General features: G+C 44.5%; 1 protein-coding gene across 3 annotated transcripts in view; it reads right to left on the bottom strand.

Annotated features, from left to right (window-relative positions):
* The window catches only part of golm2 (golgi membrane protein 2), a 113670-nt gene that overhangs the window by 70737 nt on the left and 26007 nt on the right, over positions 1-16926 (bottom strand). For all 3 annotated transcript variants that reach the window (XM_038813175.1, XM_038813176.1, XM_038813178.1), the window contains exons 3-4: positions 15633-15687; positions 9558-9660 (exon numbers count right to left, since the gene is read on the bottom strand). In XM_038813175.1, coding sequence (XP_038669103.1) covers positions 9558-9660; positions 15633-15687 — 158 coding nt within the window. The remainder of the gene's footprint in view (positions 1-9557; positions 9661-15632; positions 15688-16926) is intronic.

The following is a 16926-nucleotide window of genomic DNA, read 5'->3' as shown; positions in this document are numbered from 1 at the left end:
GACAATAGAACTCAGGTGAGGTGTGTGGGAACATACCTACGACTCAGTGCTTGCAGAACCGGTATAAAAGGAACATCGGAACAGATCTTCAATGATAACTGGGGGTCCCCCAAGCACAACCAATCACAAGAAGGGACCCTGGGTTCCCAGCCCAGAGATTTCCACGTTGAATGATGGCAGCCTGGCCAGCCTCCTTCACTACGTGCGGCAGGTAATACCTAGAGCTCAGCTGCGAGTCTGAATCACACATTGTGAGGGTGAGAATATTGTGAATAAAAGTGTGTTAAATCATCAACCTGTCTTCGTCCTTTGTTCATCTCACAAATAAGGGCACCTGGGTAAAACATTTTATTAGTAAACTGGTTGACCTGCCTGATAATTTACATACAAGAATCCTGCCTCAACGGGCTGGAGGGACACACACCAAGACAAACATAGACTGCTGCTGGAGAATCATCAACCCTGTGAAAGATGCTCTTTGGTCTGTCTGAAACAGGTTGACAAAGTGTTGCAGACTGGCATATTCTGAAGGCTGTGTTAATGGAGGCATTCAAACTTGGGGCAGCCACTGCCAAGGCACAATGGGGAAAGGCCAGTGTGAAAGGCCTTGCAGTCAATGTACACAGGAGGGGCTGGTAACCATGTAAAACCCCTCAGACCTTGTGCTTATGTAACTATAATCGAAGCACTGCAAAGTGCAACATGACCGATGTGTATAGTTTAAACAGAATTGAACTCTAAAATGTATGTAATGTTCACAACTGAATTGAAGCACCTCAAGAGTGCATCTTGACCTTCAAGAAAGTACAATGATGTTCACATTTTCTCCAGTTAGGACAATTTGGCATGTTTCTTTCAGTGATTAAATGAAGGTATATTTTTGTAACAAAAAAAAATCTCTAATAAAATATTGACCTGTATAAATTACACAGTTGTCATACATTGAGAAGGTTATTTTGCATTATCAGTTTTCACTAATAATTTCAATTGACCCAGGTTCCTTTTCCTGTTTAGATCCATTCCAATCTACATCCCCAAGGCCTTTTTCAAAGCGCTGGACAAACATATCATGGCGTTCGTATGGGGGGGTAAAAATGCTAGGATCCCAAAGAAGGTCATACAAAAAACAAAATCCAGGGGGGGGCTAGCCCTCCCGAATCTACAATTCTACCACTGGGCGGCAACAGCCGAGCGAGTAAGGGGATGGATCCAGGAGCCAGAAGCCGAGTGGGTGCGTGCGGAGGAGGCCTCCTGCATGGGAACCTCCCTCCGGGCCCTCGCCACGGCAGCACTCCCATCCCCACCCAAAAAACACTCCACCAGCCCAGTGGTGACAGCCACCCTCCAATCCTGGAACCAACTGCGGCAGCAATTTGGCCTGTACAAAATGTCGGACAAGGCTCCCATCTGCAACAACCATAGGTTCAAACCAGCACTGACCGACGCCACCTTCAAAAGGTGGAGGCAGGACGGGGGGACACTGACAGTCAGGGACCTATACACGGACGACAGGATCGCAACACTGGATGAACTGACAGAGAAATTTCAGCTAGCTGGGGGGAACGAGCTACGGTACCTGCAGCTCAAAAACTTCCTACGAAAGGAGACAAGGACGTACCCACAACCGCCACGACAGACACTATTGGAAGACCTACTGGACGCAAGTATCCTAGAGAAAGGGAACTGTAGTGACATGTATGACCGACTGGTAGATAGGGACGACACCGTACTGGACGCAACAAGAAGGAAATGGGAGGACGACCTGGGGATGGAGATAGGGTGGGGACTCTGGAGCGAAGCACTGCATAGGGGCAACTCCACCTCCACGTGCGCAAGGCTCAGCCTGACGCAACTAAAAGTGGTACATAGAGCCCACTTAACGAGAAACCGTATGAGTAGGTTCTTCCCGGAGGTGGAGGACAAATGTGAGCGGTGCCAGAGAGGCCCGGCCAACCACGCCCACATGTTCTGGTCTTGCCCCAGACTTGTGGAGTACTGGATAGCCTTCTTCGAGGCTATGTCCAAAGTGGTGGGAGTGAGGGTGGAGCCATGCCCGATAGTGGCGGTCTTCTGGGTTTCAGACCAGCCAGATCTATTCCTGGGGAGGAGGGCGGACGCCCTTGCCTTCGCCTCCCTGATTGCCCGCCGTAGAATCCTGTTTGGCTGGCAGTCAGCAGCACCACCCAGAGCTGCAGACTGGCTGTCCGACCTCTCGGAATCTCTCCAAATGGAGAAAATCAAATTCGCCATCCGAGGGTCGGACGACGGCTTCCACAGAACGTGGGAGCCATTCATGCAACTGTTCTGGGACCTGTTTGTGGCCAACGTACATGAGGAAGAATAGTCGGGTGGCCAAGAACCAGGGGAAAATGGACGGGAATCGGGGGAAGGTAGCCGGGGGGGGGGGGGGGGGGGGGGGATACGGGCTCGGTATGGGGGTTTGATGGCAAGCCAAGGCCCAAAACCAAACTATAAATAAATGCCTATAAACATGTGCCTCGGCCATATTGGGGAATGTAAAATATGTATGCTGGCTAAAGGGGGCGGCCACAATTATTGTTATGAAGATGCTTACCTGTAAATATTCATGTTCAATTTTTGTGTTTTCCTTTTTTTTTCTCTCTCTCTCTAATAACTTGTAATTTGTCATATATAAAATATGAAAACTCAATAAAAAAACATTTATAAAAAAAATAATTTCAATTGAGTGTTAACCACATGGCAATACAGGGTTCTTCAAACTGCAAGTCGTAATCCGCAGGCGGGTGTCGGGTAGGTCACGGAGCAATTGGTCGTGGCCCTCCCAATTGTGGGAGAAGCGCCCAATGGCCGCGGCCGGCGTTTAAATTGAGAATGCAAGCAGCTCCCAGTGTTTTAAATAGAACTATCCAGCCTTCCAGCCAGAAGCAGCGGCAGCGAGCAGGTCACGCGCCTGGTACCTACACTGACGTCACTCGCCCTGTACATCGGTGTTTCAGGCGAGATATCACAGAGGAGTGATTCTTCATTTTGTAGCTGCAACGAAGCAAGGCAACAAGACTGAAGAACTGAAGATGGGTAGTTTTAAACAAAGAAAAAATGAAAATTGGGAACAAAGCAGTGTGAAGATGATTTTTTGAGGCTTGGCTTTGTTAATTTGCCAATGCAAAGCCCATGTGTGTTATGTATAAGGAAGTACTGACGAAAGTTTAAACCATCAAAACTTCAAAGGCATTTGAAGAGTAAACTTGGAGAGTTAGAGAACAAAAATCTTTTTTTTCCAAAGGATGCGGTGAGAACTTAATCATTTGCTGAAGTCCTTAGCAGGAATGTAACATTGAATGACAAAGCAATTTAAACTGTGAGGACCAAGCAGGCTCACCTGTCACATTAAAGGTAAGCAATAATGGTGTGTCACGAAGGTTGGCTGGTGTGGGTCCTGAGAAAAAAAAGTTTGAAACACTGCACTAATCACTTAGTTCTGAAGTGTCTGGCTGGACTCAAATGATAACCACAAATGTTGCCAGTACAGCGGAGTACTTCAGTGGTTTTTTTCATTGCATAATCATTTCCTTCTTTTGCGATACATTTTCAGAATCATTCACACAGACTTTGGAAAAGCTCAATTTGTATAATTGACAACAATTTACTACATTTTATTCCTTTGCTGCTAAATAACCAACTCTATCTCATTGAATGCACCTTCATTAAATGTTTTTAAGATAAAGATAGATAGTTTTTTGAAGAATAAAGGGATTAAGGGTTATGGTGTTCGGGTCGGAAAGTGGAGCTGAGTCCACAAAAGATTGGCCATGTTCTCATTGAATGGCGGAGCAGGCTCGAGGGGCCAGATGGCCTACTCCTGATCCTAGTTCTTATGTTCTCATGTTCATCTTTTAAAAAAGACAAATTGATGCATTTCTTTTGAAAAATTAAAAATGCATTTTTATTGAAAGCTGAATCCAATTTAATCTATTGTTTTCTAAAAGAACCTTTTTGTAAGTCACGTATCAAATGTGGTTAGTCAATTAAACTAGTCTTTCAGTGGCATGGCTATATTTAGTGGACATTTTTCCGAAATAGCAAGTTATTGAGCCGGTGCCAACCAGAGGAAGGACATTTTTTCCCCACATACAGGGAGGGTGGAAATCAAGAGTTAATTATCACACAAACAGATTTGCTGGCTCAAGCATTCCCAGCCAACATTTATCCTTCACACAAGCAAACAAAACAATTCTAAGCACTTTGCCCACCCTGTTCCCATGCGCATGTGTGTGTTGGAATAAATGTACGTTTTTGTACTAGTCAAAATGGAAGAGTAATAAAAGAACAAAAATGTACAGCACAGGAACAGGCTCTTCGGCCCTCCAAGCCTGGGCCGACCATGCTGCCCATCTAAACTAAAACCTTCTACACTTCCGGGGTCCGTATCCCACTATTCCCATCCTATTCATGTATTTGTCAAGATGCCCCTTAAACGTCACTATCGTCCCTGCTTCCATCACCTCCTCCGGCAGCGGGTTCCAGGCACCCACTGCCCTCGGTGTAAAAAACTCGCCTTGTACATCAACTCTAAACCTTGCCCCTCACACCCAAACCTATGCCCCTAGTAATTGACCCTCTACCCTGGGAAAAAAAGTCTCCTACTATCCACTGTCTATGTCCCTCATAATTTTGTAGACCTCTATCAGGTCGCCCCTCAACCTCCGTCATTCCAGTGAGAACAAACCGAGTTTATTCAACCGCTCCTCATAGCTAATGCCCTCCATACCAGGGAACATTCTGGTAAATCTCTTCTGCACCCTCTCTAAAGCCTCCACATCCTTCTGGTAGTGTGGCGACCAGAATTGAACACTATACTCCAAGTGTGGCCTAACTACGGTTCTATACAGCTGCAACATGACTGGCCAATTTTTATACTCAATGCCCCGGCCAGTAAAGGCAAGCATGCCGGATGCCTTCTTGACTACCTTCTCCACCTGTGTTGCCACTTAGTGACCTGTGGACCTGTACACGAAGATCTCTCTGACGGTCAATACTCTCGAGGGTTCTACCATTCACTGTATATTCCCTTCCTGCATTAGACCTTCCAAAATGTATTACCACCTCACATTTGTCAGGATTAAACTCCATCTGCCATCTCTCCACCCAAGTTTCCAAACGATCTAGTTCAGGTTGTAGATGGCAGTATATTCATTGCATTCGGCTTTAGCACATAGCCCGAGGTTGAAATTATGAAACTCATTTTTGTTTATATCGCTGTAGCCAACAGAGAAAGGGCTTTCACCTCACTTTCAGAACTGAATTTAAATTTAAGACCCGACTGGTAAAGGTTGGCTTTCTAATGGAAGATATTAACTTTAATTATTTTATGACCTTCATTATTTTATCTACATTTATTTTATTTACAAGGGACTATATAAATGACAAGAGTTCAGTCAACTCTCAATTAGTGTACCAGTTAATGTCCAGATGCAAGGTAAGCTGATTAAGATGATTCCTGGTCATTAACTGAACCCATTTCGGATTATATTTTGATCAAGCATCTGTAAATTGCAAAGATTAGACAAACTAAGTGATTAAAACATTTTTTACATGAAAACACCAATGCACAAGATAAATAACATGCCAGCCCAAAGATGACGATCTAGATCTACCATACAACAAAAAATAATAAATACATTGGGACCACATGTATGAGAAAGAATATGAAGTGCAATTGGACACTTCAGCTACCAACTAATGCAATTTATTGGTCACGTTAATCTTGAAATGATCCTAGTTTTGACCAAGTTGGTCGTGGGCAGGTTTAGGTTGCGTTTTTCCAGCATGGTTCTGTTTAATTATGAACCATTACCCAGGGCAAACTACCTCTCCCATAGGCTTGTGAATCTTTGGAATTCGCTACCCCAGAGTGCGGTGGATGCTGGGGCAGTGAGTAAATTTAAGGGGTGTGAGACAGATTTTTAATTGGTAATGAGTTGAAGGGTTATGGAGAACGGGCAGGACGGTGGAGTTTGAGGCCAGGTTGAGATTAGCCCGAGATCAGCCATGATCGAATGGCGTAGCAAACTCAAATAGGCCAAATGGCTTACTTCTGCTCCCATATCTTATAAGAACATAAGAAGTAGAAGCAGGGGTAGGCCATCTGGCCCTTCATAGCTGATCTTTTGTGGACTCAGCTCTACTTTCCCACCTGAGCACCATCCCCCTTTATTCCTTTATTTTCAAAACAAAAACTATCTTTATCTTGAAAACATTTAATGAAGGAGCCTCAACTGCTTCACTGGGCAGGGAATTCCATAGATTCACAACCCTTTGGGTGAAGAAGTTCCTCCTAAGGTCAGTCCTAAATCTACTTCCCCTTATTTTGAGGCTATGCCCCCTACTTCTGCTTTCACCCACCAGTGGAAACAACTTGCCTGCATCTATCCTATCTATTCTCTTCATAATGTTATATGTTTCTAAAAGATCCCCCGCATCCTTCCAAATTCCAACGAGTACAGTCCCAGTCTACTCAACCTCTCCTCGTAATCCAACCCCTCAGCTCTGGGATTAACCTAGTGAATCTCCTCTGCACACCCTCCAGTGCCAGTACGTACTTTCTCAAGGAAGGAGACCAGAAACACAATACTCCAGGTGTGGCCTCACTAACACCTTATACAATTGCAGCATAACCTCCCTAGTCTTAAACTCCATCCCTCTAGCAATGAAGGACAAAACTCCATTCGCCTTCTTAATCACCTGTAAACCAACTTTTTGCAACACATGCACGAGCACACCCAGGTCCCTCTGCACAGCAGCATGTTTTAATATTTTATCCCTGTTATTCCTACCAAAATAGATAACTTCACATTTGTCAACACTGTATTCCAACTGCCAGACCCTAGCCCATATGAACTTATAATTCTTGTTAACAAGATATATACACAAAAGCTAAGAAAAATGTTTTTCCCCTTCAAAGCAGGAAAGAGCTCCAGAAATAATTCTGAACCTTAAAATTGTTAATACATGAAACCATGCAATCCTGAAACAAGATTCTTCGACAGAGTTTAATCACTAATTAAACATATACTTATGCCAGTGGTGGGCAACCTGCAATCCAGGGGACACATGCAGCCTATGAGACATTCTGCTGTCCACGCACAGGGTTGCCACATTCCTCGGATTTCCATCCGCGCAGTTTTTTCCGACCGTTATGACTGAAATGAAGTGAGGTACGTGCAGATTGCTCACAACATTGACTGAGAGAACCGTGCAATCGCTCTATGTCCAAACGGCAAATATTTATTTTGTGCTTACCACTTGAAGTTGATTGCAGTTCTGATATCTAAGTGATTAAGCATTTTCTATAACTTATGAAATATTCAGGGTGTATTAACTGTATTTAACCTTATTCATGGGGTCATGGTTAGTAAACGTGCCAGATTTCAATCTCGTAGCCCGAAGATGAAGGAGGTCCCACTCATTGCCCACTCACCAGCCTAGGTTGCCCATCAGCAACTTCTGCTAACACCAGGTTTTCAAACCAGTGTAATATATGTGATAGTTCTCAATTAAATTACATTTCATTCATAACGCAATTTGCAGAATCATTAATAATTAGGCTAATAGAAAGAACAAGCATTGCAAGATGCGTAACTACACAATGGACTCAACTTGTACTCCAAGGCAGAACAAACTAAAGTGCCGTTTAGACAATCTCCTATTTGACTTGCGCTTTAGGTACTGTATCAGACAATAATAAAACACCTTTATAGCTGAGGTACAGCTGACACCACTTTGTGCCATTGGGAGAGAGTAAAAAAACTATAACTTTTCAATTCAGTATTCAATTATAACCTCTTGCATTCCATAGTTGGTATTTTCATGGTTCTGTCTTGACAGATCATAGTATTCTATGTACTATGCAGGGTACTTGATAACATCTTTGTCTATTTATCATGATAATTTAGAAAAAAAATGAATTTTAAGTTTGGATTTCTTTCAGAATGTCGATCAATGCAGCTTTCAACCATTTAAGAATTCAGTCCTGAGCTCACTTCAAGCTTTAAAATGTTGCCACTTTACTCAAGATCGTACCCGAAGTCTAAAGTAACTTTGTTTGCATCAACATTCCATATTCCTTATATTTCAAAGACCTGAGCCACGTCCCCTCCTAATCTACTCCCCTACCTCAAGTGAAAACACAACTACTTTTTTCTTAAGTATATATTGCACTTGTTTAAAATTAAACAAACCGATTTTTTAAATAAACATGTTCTCCAATGGTTACAAGGTCTTTAATCAACTCCCACCACAAATATTCAATAAACTAACCTGCCCCATAGCATTTAAGATATAGTTACCAGTCTTGAAAATAAACTGTTGCTGACACTTGCAATTCCATTAAACGGATATTATTTTTTTTTTACGCCATTCTTTTAATGTATACAATTCAGATAGAATGGAGAGCCAGAGAAATATTTTCAACCTTCCCCCTTACATCCCAGTACTTTGGGTTAAGAGGCCAATAATTAGAAATAACCTCTTGTTGACTAAAGAGTTGTATTGGCATTCTCACATCAATCCATTTTCACTTGGACCATATCAATGGTACTGTAGAATTCAGCAACATAAATATGCTCTGCCACAACCACAGCAAAGAAAATGGAAGAAATGAAATGAAATGAAAATCGCTTATTGTCACGAGTAGGCTTCAATGAAGTTACCGTGACAAGCCCCTAGTGGCCACATTCCGGAGCCTGTCCGGGGAGGCTGGTACGGGAAATGGAGGAAACAAAGAAGCCTGACAATGGCCAAAAGGGAAAAATGGTTCAAAACACCAAAACCAAATACTGACTTAAACTTTAAATATAAATGAATATTTACTTTATGTGTAATGACTAGCTCATGACTGATGAGGTGATCGATGTCAAAAAGGGAAGAATCACAGTAGTCAATAAGTACAGCAAAATCATAAGAATATATTTACAATGTCACAGTGGATTGGAAGCAGAAACCACTCATCTTAAACCACAAGTAAATTAAACTCAATGTTCTCTATTGGTAAATTCTGTTTATACATTCAGCCACACTAATTTTAATTTTTTTTTTCAAAAAGCAACTTCAGAATTTGACAATAAAAACTGGAGTTCTTTAAAACCAGTCAATACCAGGGCAGCACGGTTTGCGCAGTGGGTTAGCACTGCAGCCTCACGGCGCCAGGGTCCCAGGTTCGATCCCGGCTCTGGGTCACTGTCCGTGTGGCTTTTGCACATTCTCCCCGTGTTTGCATGGGTTTCGCCCCCACAACCCAAAGAAGTGCAGGGTAGGTGGATTGGCCACGCTAAATTGCCCCTTAATGGGAAAAATGAATTGGGTACACTAAATGGGTTTTTTTTTTTAAAAAAGTCAATACCAAACTGCACAGAACAGGCAAAGCAAGGTTTACAGGATTAGATGTTGGTGACTATTTGCAAGGTTCAAAGTTGACTTTAGGGGCACCTTCATGAAGTTGCAGCCAGTACCAAAAGGGCGGAGAAAGAGAAATGTTAACGGTTGCACTGTACAGAATCTGTGTAGAATAGGTACTTCACCTCTCATATTCTAGTTTCTTCTCCAAGGACGTGGAATTCTTCCGGTACTCCTGCAGCTGATCATCCTGCCTGATGTATTCATGTCGCAACTCAGTGAGCTGTTCTGTGCAAGAGAAAAACACTTCAGCTGGACCAAATGTTATTGGGGCAGCAATGCCACAAAACATAGGGGAACCCCTGCCACAGAATGAAGCCCAGAATGCACTTAGGGTCACTTTCACAGGAACCCGAGTGGTTATGGTGTGTAAGAAGGCAAAAGAATGGCTCAGGATTATGTGCTGGAAGTATTTGGAATGAAAGAGGCCCAAATCTCCCATTGGCTTCAGTGTACATTCAGTCTCATTGGCCACTAAAAATACATTTGTTTCAGTGTCTTGCCTTCAAATGGAATGCATGTGGAGCACCTGTGTTGGGATGGCAGGTTGTATGTGACACATCATTTTAATGAATGGGATGTGGGTGTCACTGGCTGGGCCAGCGTTTATTGCCCTAATTGCCTTTGAACAGAGTGGTTTGCTAGCCATTTAAGAGTCATATACATTGCTGTGGCTCTGAAGTCACATGGGCCAGACCAGGCAAGATGGCAATTGTGAACCAGATGGGTTTTTGTGCGACAATCAACAATGATTTCATGGGCATTGTGATGATATGCATCACCGTATATATACACAAGGGGTTAAATGTTAACACTACAACTAAGTAAAAACTAGAGGGAGCACCGGAGATGTCATGATATGCAAACATGCAGCTAATGAACACTTAGAATAGGACACAACCAATGAGCAGTCAAGACACCCAGAGGTGGCATTACCACAAGGGGGCATTACACAACCCATATACAAGGACAGGGCCCACAGGCTCTGTCTCTTTCCACAGACAGACGTCTAGAGAGATTACATCAGGGTTGATCAGAAGCATCACACCCAGCACGTAGCTTAGAGCAGACTGGTTTAGTTAGACTGAGTTACTACAGTTAGATTAGCAGGAGAGTCAAACTCATTTAAGAACTGTGTTAATAGTTCAATAAACATATTGAACTCATTACAAAGTCTGGACCTTCCTTTGTCAAAGCATACATAAAGGAAGCAGCTTATGCTACAAGAAGCATAACATAACGATACCAGGAGTGCCTGTTACATCTATTTACCTCAACTCCGCAAGATCCGTTACAACCAGCAACAGCACCCAGGCAAGATGATGGAGATTCCGGTTCCTCAGCAACTCGGGTACCACGACAATCTTAGTGCCAACTGGCGTGCATTCAAGCAGAGATTTCAGCTTTACCTGGAAGCAGCCGACCTAAATAGCATGGCCGATGCTAAAAAGATAGCTCTTCTACTCACCATTGCGGGCGAGCATGCAACAGAGATCTGCAACTCCTTCAAATACTCCAACGGGCAGGACAAAAAAGACAGTCCTGGGCATGTTTGAAAACTACTGCGAGGTGAACACAAAAGAAATCGGTAAAAACTGGCACCTATACTCACCACGAGGCAGAGATGCAACAGAAGCAAACGGTATTTTTGATTGGCAGCCATCTTGCGCGTATCCAGCCGGCCCAGTCCACACGAGCAGTTCCCCAGAAGACTTGAACCGGCAAATGTCTTTTGCACATGCGCGAGAAGCCGCGCATACGCAGTTGCGAAAAGAGCGCACAGTAAAGGAAAAGCGATTTACGCATGCGCAATCCATTCCTTCGCGTTACGGCATGAGCGTCATGACGTCAGAGGCCCCGGAACACGCCCACTTAAAGGGGAAATGTCCGAAAATAGTGAAGAAGAGTTTTAAAGCCAGAAAGCAACTCTTTCACCACGAAAGACGGCACAATGCCTGAACTTCAACCAGCAGCTGAAAGTAACCTCCGCAGAACCCTGCAGCAAGCAGTTAGCACTGCCCAAAGAGATGTTTTGGTCCTTGAAGACTACGACTCAGAAGATGATTTCATCATTGGACGTAGCGAGCACCGTAACAAATCCGAACTACAACAAAATGATTTGTACATTGAAGCATCCTACACAAACATGGATGAGTTCTTTGGATTTGCGGATCCTCAGTCCAGTATAGACGACATCCCGACCCATGATTCTGCTGCGGCCTGACGCCAAAAGAAGAGAGTGGTCCCCAACTCTACAGCGAGACCACTGCACGATTCCACACAGGGAACAATGCCAGACTCCACAGAGAGAGCGATACAAGCCTCCACAGTGAGCTCGTTGACAGACTCCACAATGGAAGCAACTCAAGACTCCATAGCGCAGTCCATGCATGAACAAGACCATAAAGGTCTATCCACCTTATCTAAGCAACGAGCAGCAGACGACGTAAGTCTGCCTCGCTCACGTGAACGGCAGAAAGACTATGACAGTCTACCCAGATTATTTGAGCCACCAGAAGAAGACTAACAGTCTACCCAGCTCACCTAACCAACAAGACGACACTGCAGGTCTACCCACTATGTGAGACAAGTGACGAAGGCATAACAATTCCCATACAAGATGTGCAACATCACAGTGAGACTGACAGATCTCAGCTCGTAGCACAGAGGCACACGACAATCCAAATAAAACTACTCGCGAGTCCAGTGCGACCACATCAATTGAAACCTCATCCACTCGAGCCTCTCCACAAGAAAATGAAATCTTGAACATTTTGACTCCAGACGAGGACCATCAAGAAACCAAAGATGATTCAGGTGAACCAGAACAGACTCCAGACGGGGAGCATCAACAAGCCAAAGATGATTCAAGTGAACCGGATGACTCCAGAAGGGGAGCACCGAGGAATCAAAGACGAAACGCTCAGTGAAACAGCAGATGCCACAAAGGACACTGACACAAGTGAAGGACTCGAATTCTCCACTCGGAATGGTCATTGAGCGCCACAAACATGACTACAAAACCTACAAAAACACAGACAACAAGAAGCATACCAAAGGCACCAACATCAACAACAAGCACGGCAAAACCAACAACACTGGAACGTCGACTGGTACGACATGGTACAATTCTGCAAATGCAGAACACTGAAAGCACAGCTCAAGACAATGGCAGGTGTGCAGACATGCCATGGCATGATAACTCATCTTACAAATTCACGTTTGCGACACTACAAACAAGCAGACCAGCTTTCAAGGCAGTTGACATACGGCATCAATACCGCAAACACAGACACCAGTCTCCACAGGTCAGACAGGAAGGATGACATCAAGAATCGCTACCACAAGCATCGGAAAAAAAAAAGAGTCCAAATCAGACAACAAAGTGATTTGACCATTTGAACACCTCCCGATGACTTTTTGGTTCCTTAAGCACAGGGACACCGACGGCGTTCACAAGGAAATGGCAACATCAACATTGACACTTCAATAACAAAACAAGAAAGCCACTCGACCATATAAATTCATGAACTTTGGACTCAAATATTACTTGATACTATATCAACATCACTTGTACATGTCATCACTTATCTGTGATAAGTGCCGAGAACAAATGCCCACTGTCTGAAAGCAAAAGTAAAATGGAATCATACAAAGTACGGAACTAAAATGGGGGGAAAATAGAGTTTACAGAATGAAATTGTTGAACTGTGTGGGGTGTCTGGAAGGCTGCAAAGTCCCCAACCTCCTGCTCCCCAAACCTTTTACTGATGGTACCCCATTTTAATGCCTCAAACTTTGTGAGCCCCAGATTGAGCAGAGGGAGAGGGCGGTGTCGAGCGGGAGGGGGACGGGGACGGCCGGCGGGGGGGGGGGAAGGGGGCGGCCGCCGAGCGGGGGGAGACGGGGAGGGTTGAGCAGGGTGATGGGGAGACAGGTGCGTTGAGCAGCGGCACGAGGCTGCTGAGAGTTAACTGTGGTGGTGGAGTTCGCCCAGAAATAGGGACAGTCCATCTTGGTTTTATAAAAAAAAGGTGGTAGCAGCAATCAGGCCACACCAAGAATAGATAATTAAGCTACACTCACCTGAAGAAAAATCGCAAACATTTAAAGGGGCCTGGCAGGGATCAAAACTCAGTACAAGCTCCATGGCCAGAGTTATGGTTCTGGAGTTTGAGACTCCAGAATCTCATCCTCCGACCTCATTGGTGGTCACAAGCCACATTTTCAGAACCTCTGGCCTAACAAAGATGAGGTGCTATTCCTCAAGCTTACTTTGAACTTCATGGGAGCATGTGGGCAGCACGGTGGCACACTGGCTAGCATTGCTGCCTGGGGCGCCGAGGACCCGGGTTCGATCCCGGCTTTGGGTCACTGTCCGTGTGGAGTTTGCACATTCTCCCCGTGTCTGTGTGGGTTTCGCCCCCACAACCCAAAGATGTGCAGGATAGGTAGATTGGCCACTCTAAATTGCCCCTTAATTGGAAAAAATAATTGGGTATTCTAAATTTATATTAAAAAAAAGATACTGGCGAAGGTACTGACGGCAAGGTTGGAGGAATGCCTCCTAAAGGTGATAGGGGAGGACCAGACGGGGTTTGTGAATGGCAGGCAGCAATTTTTAGGGCAGCACGGTAGCATTGTGGATAGCACAATTGTTTCACAGCTCCAGGGTCCCAGGTTCGATTCCGGCTTGGGTCACTGTCTGTGCCGAGTCTGCACATTCTCCCTGTGCGCACGTGGGTTTCCTCCGGGTGCTCCGGTTTCCTCCCACAGTCCAAAGACGTGCAGGTTAGGTGGATTGGCCATGATAAATTGCCCTCAGTGTCCAAAATTGCCCTTAGTGTTGGGTGGGGTTACTGGGTTATGGGGATAGGGTGGAGGTGTTGACCTTGGGTAAGGTGCTCTTTCCAGGAGCCGGTGCAGACGCGAAGGGCCGAATGGCCTCCTTCTGCACTGTAAATTCTATGATAATCAGTGCTCTAGGCCAAGGACAGAAATATCAGCACGAGAGTGAGGCAGTGAATTAAGTGACCAGTCATCAAAAGCTCGTGTCAGGCGGGCAAGCTGAACAGAAGTGCTCCACCCAATTTTGTGTTTAATCTCTCCAATATAGAGGAGAATGCATTGAGAGCAATGAATACTGTCTATGTTAGCTGACAGAAGTACATGAAAATTGCTGCTTCGCCTGGAAAGAGTGTATGTGGCCTTGGATGGTCAGGAGAGGAGGTAGTAAAAGGGCAGCTGGCACATTGCTTTCATTTGCATGGAAAGGTGCTGCGGTAAGGGGGCAGGGGCGATTGAAGAGCTGACCACTGGTTGGTATGACAGAGGGAATGGTCCCTCCAGAATGCTACAAGGGTGTGTTTGGGGTGGCATTATGCTGGAAATGCAACTGAGGCACAAACTGGAGGGGTGGAATGGAGCAGTTAGAATGCAAGGTGTGAGGAAGTGTAATCAAGGTAGCTGTGGTAGTCAGTGAGTTTATAATGAATTATTTGATGACGTAATTCCAGAAAGGGAGAGAAAGGAAGGAATGGAAGAAAAGAGTTGGAACAGAGTTGGAACAACGCAGTATAGCCAAGTGCCCTATTTTTGCACTGGTTTTACACCACGCAATAGCAATAAAAATCACCAAAGATTTGTTTTTTCTTTGAAAAAGATGTCTTCCACCCTAAACAATACTATTGATTTTCCCTCGACTCCTCAAAGGCCTCCCCGACTCCTTTTGAGGCTGTGAAAGGGCAAAATCGAGTTGCTTTATAGTAAAGTTAGAAATTGCATAGTGCACTGCTCCAACTACTTTTTGCCTCAAGTCGTGGACATCGCTGGAAAGGCTGGCATTAATTGCCCAATGGAAAGGTGAGAGGTCAGCTACATTACTGTGGATTTGGAGTCAGATAATAGGGCAGACTGGCTCAGGACAGGTATCCTTCCCCAAAATAATTTGTGAATAAACAGCTTTTACAGCAACCTGTTCACTATTACAGCCTTTAAAAATTAGATTTGTATGAAAAACTTCATGGTACTGGTATACAAACCTATGAACATACCCAGTGCACTACTGTGCTATAGAGTAATGCTAAGAATACTGTTAGGATAGCATAGGTGTCAAGAATAATGTTTAAGGCTGGCAAACTTTATTTGTAGCCAAAACATGAACACAGTTGGTCAAAAACGATCAATCTCTTCATTCTTACCTTGTAACCGATGAATCAAAGACAGCTGATCTGTTATATTATTCTGAAATTTAACCTAGAGGAAAAAGAAAAAAATAATTGTGAAAACCGGTTTCATGGTAGATAATTTACAGTGTGCCTATCCTTTGTGAATTTTTCATAGTTTAAATTATTTCAGGATAGCAACTAATATCAAAGCAATCTCTGATAATTCCAACAGCTCAAAGTTCACTTAAAGCTTCAACTATACTAACCCAACCATCCCTCTTTAATTTCCCTAATGACTCAGCTAGTTTATCCAATATTTCAGGGTTTACAGACCAGGAAATTCTTGCATTTTATCCTTAATCTTTGCCAATTTAGACAGTCTCTTTAACGATGAAAAAAACTCAGCGTCATAGAACAAAAATGAACCAGAGAGAATGTAATCATCTCCCCTGACATTAATACTATTACCATCATCAGCATCCTGGAGTTACCACTGACCAGAAACTGAACTAGTCATAGAATTTACAGTGCAGAAGGAGGCAATTCGGCCCATCGAGTCTGCACCGGCTCTTGGAAAGAGCACCCTACCCAAGGTCAACACCTCCACCCCATCCCCATAACCCAGTAACCCCACCCAACACCAAGGGCAATTTTGGACACCAAGGGCAATTTATCATGGCCAATCCACCTAACCTGCACATCTTTGGGCTGCAGGAGGAAACCGGAGCACCCGGAGTAAACCCACGCACACACGGGGAGGATGTGCAGACTCCACACAGACAGTGACCCAAGCCGGAATCGAACCTGGGACCCTGGAGCTGTGAAGCCATTGCTACCGAGCCGCCCTCATATAAATACTGTAGCTACAAGTGCAGGTCATAAGCAGGGACAACTGCCGAATAACCCATTTCCTGACTCACAAAGCTTGTCCACCATCTGCAGGGCACATTATGAATGATGATAGCAAACTCTCCACTTGCCTGATTGAGTGCAGCTCCAACACTGCTGAACGCCATCCAGGACAAAGCAGCCTGCTTGATTGGCACCCCATCCACCACCTTCAACCTTTACACCCATCACCACTGGCACACAGTGGCAGCAGTGTGTACCATCTACAAGTTGCTCTGCAGGAACTCACCAAGGCTCCTCCGACAGCAGCTTTCAAACCAGTGAGCTCTACCACCTAGGATGATAAGGGCTACAGATGCATGGGAACACCACCATCCAAAATTTCTCCTTCAAGGAACACACCATCTTGTGCCTTTACTGTCGCTGGCTCAATATCTTTCGAACGACACTGTGGATGCCCCTGCACCACGAGCAGCAA

The sequence above is a fragment of the Scyliorhinus canicula genome, chromosome 12, assembly GCF_902713615.1.
Source record: "Scyliorhinus canicula chromosome 12, sScyCan1.1, whole genome shotgun sequence".
NCBI lineage: Eukaryota > Metazoa > Chordata > Chondrichthyes > Carcharhiniformes > Scyliorhinidae > Scyliorhinus > Scyliorhinus canicula.
This window is presented reverse-complemented; position numbering and strand designations above follow the sequence as displayed.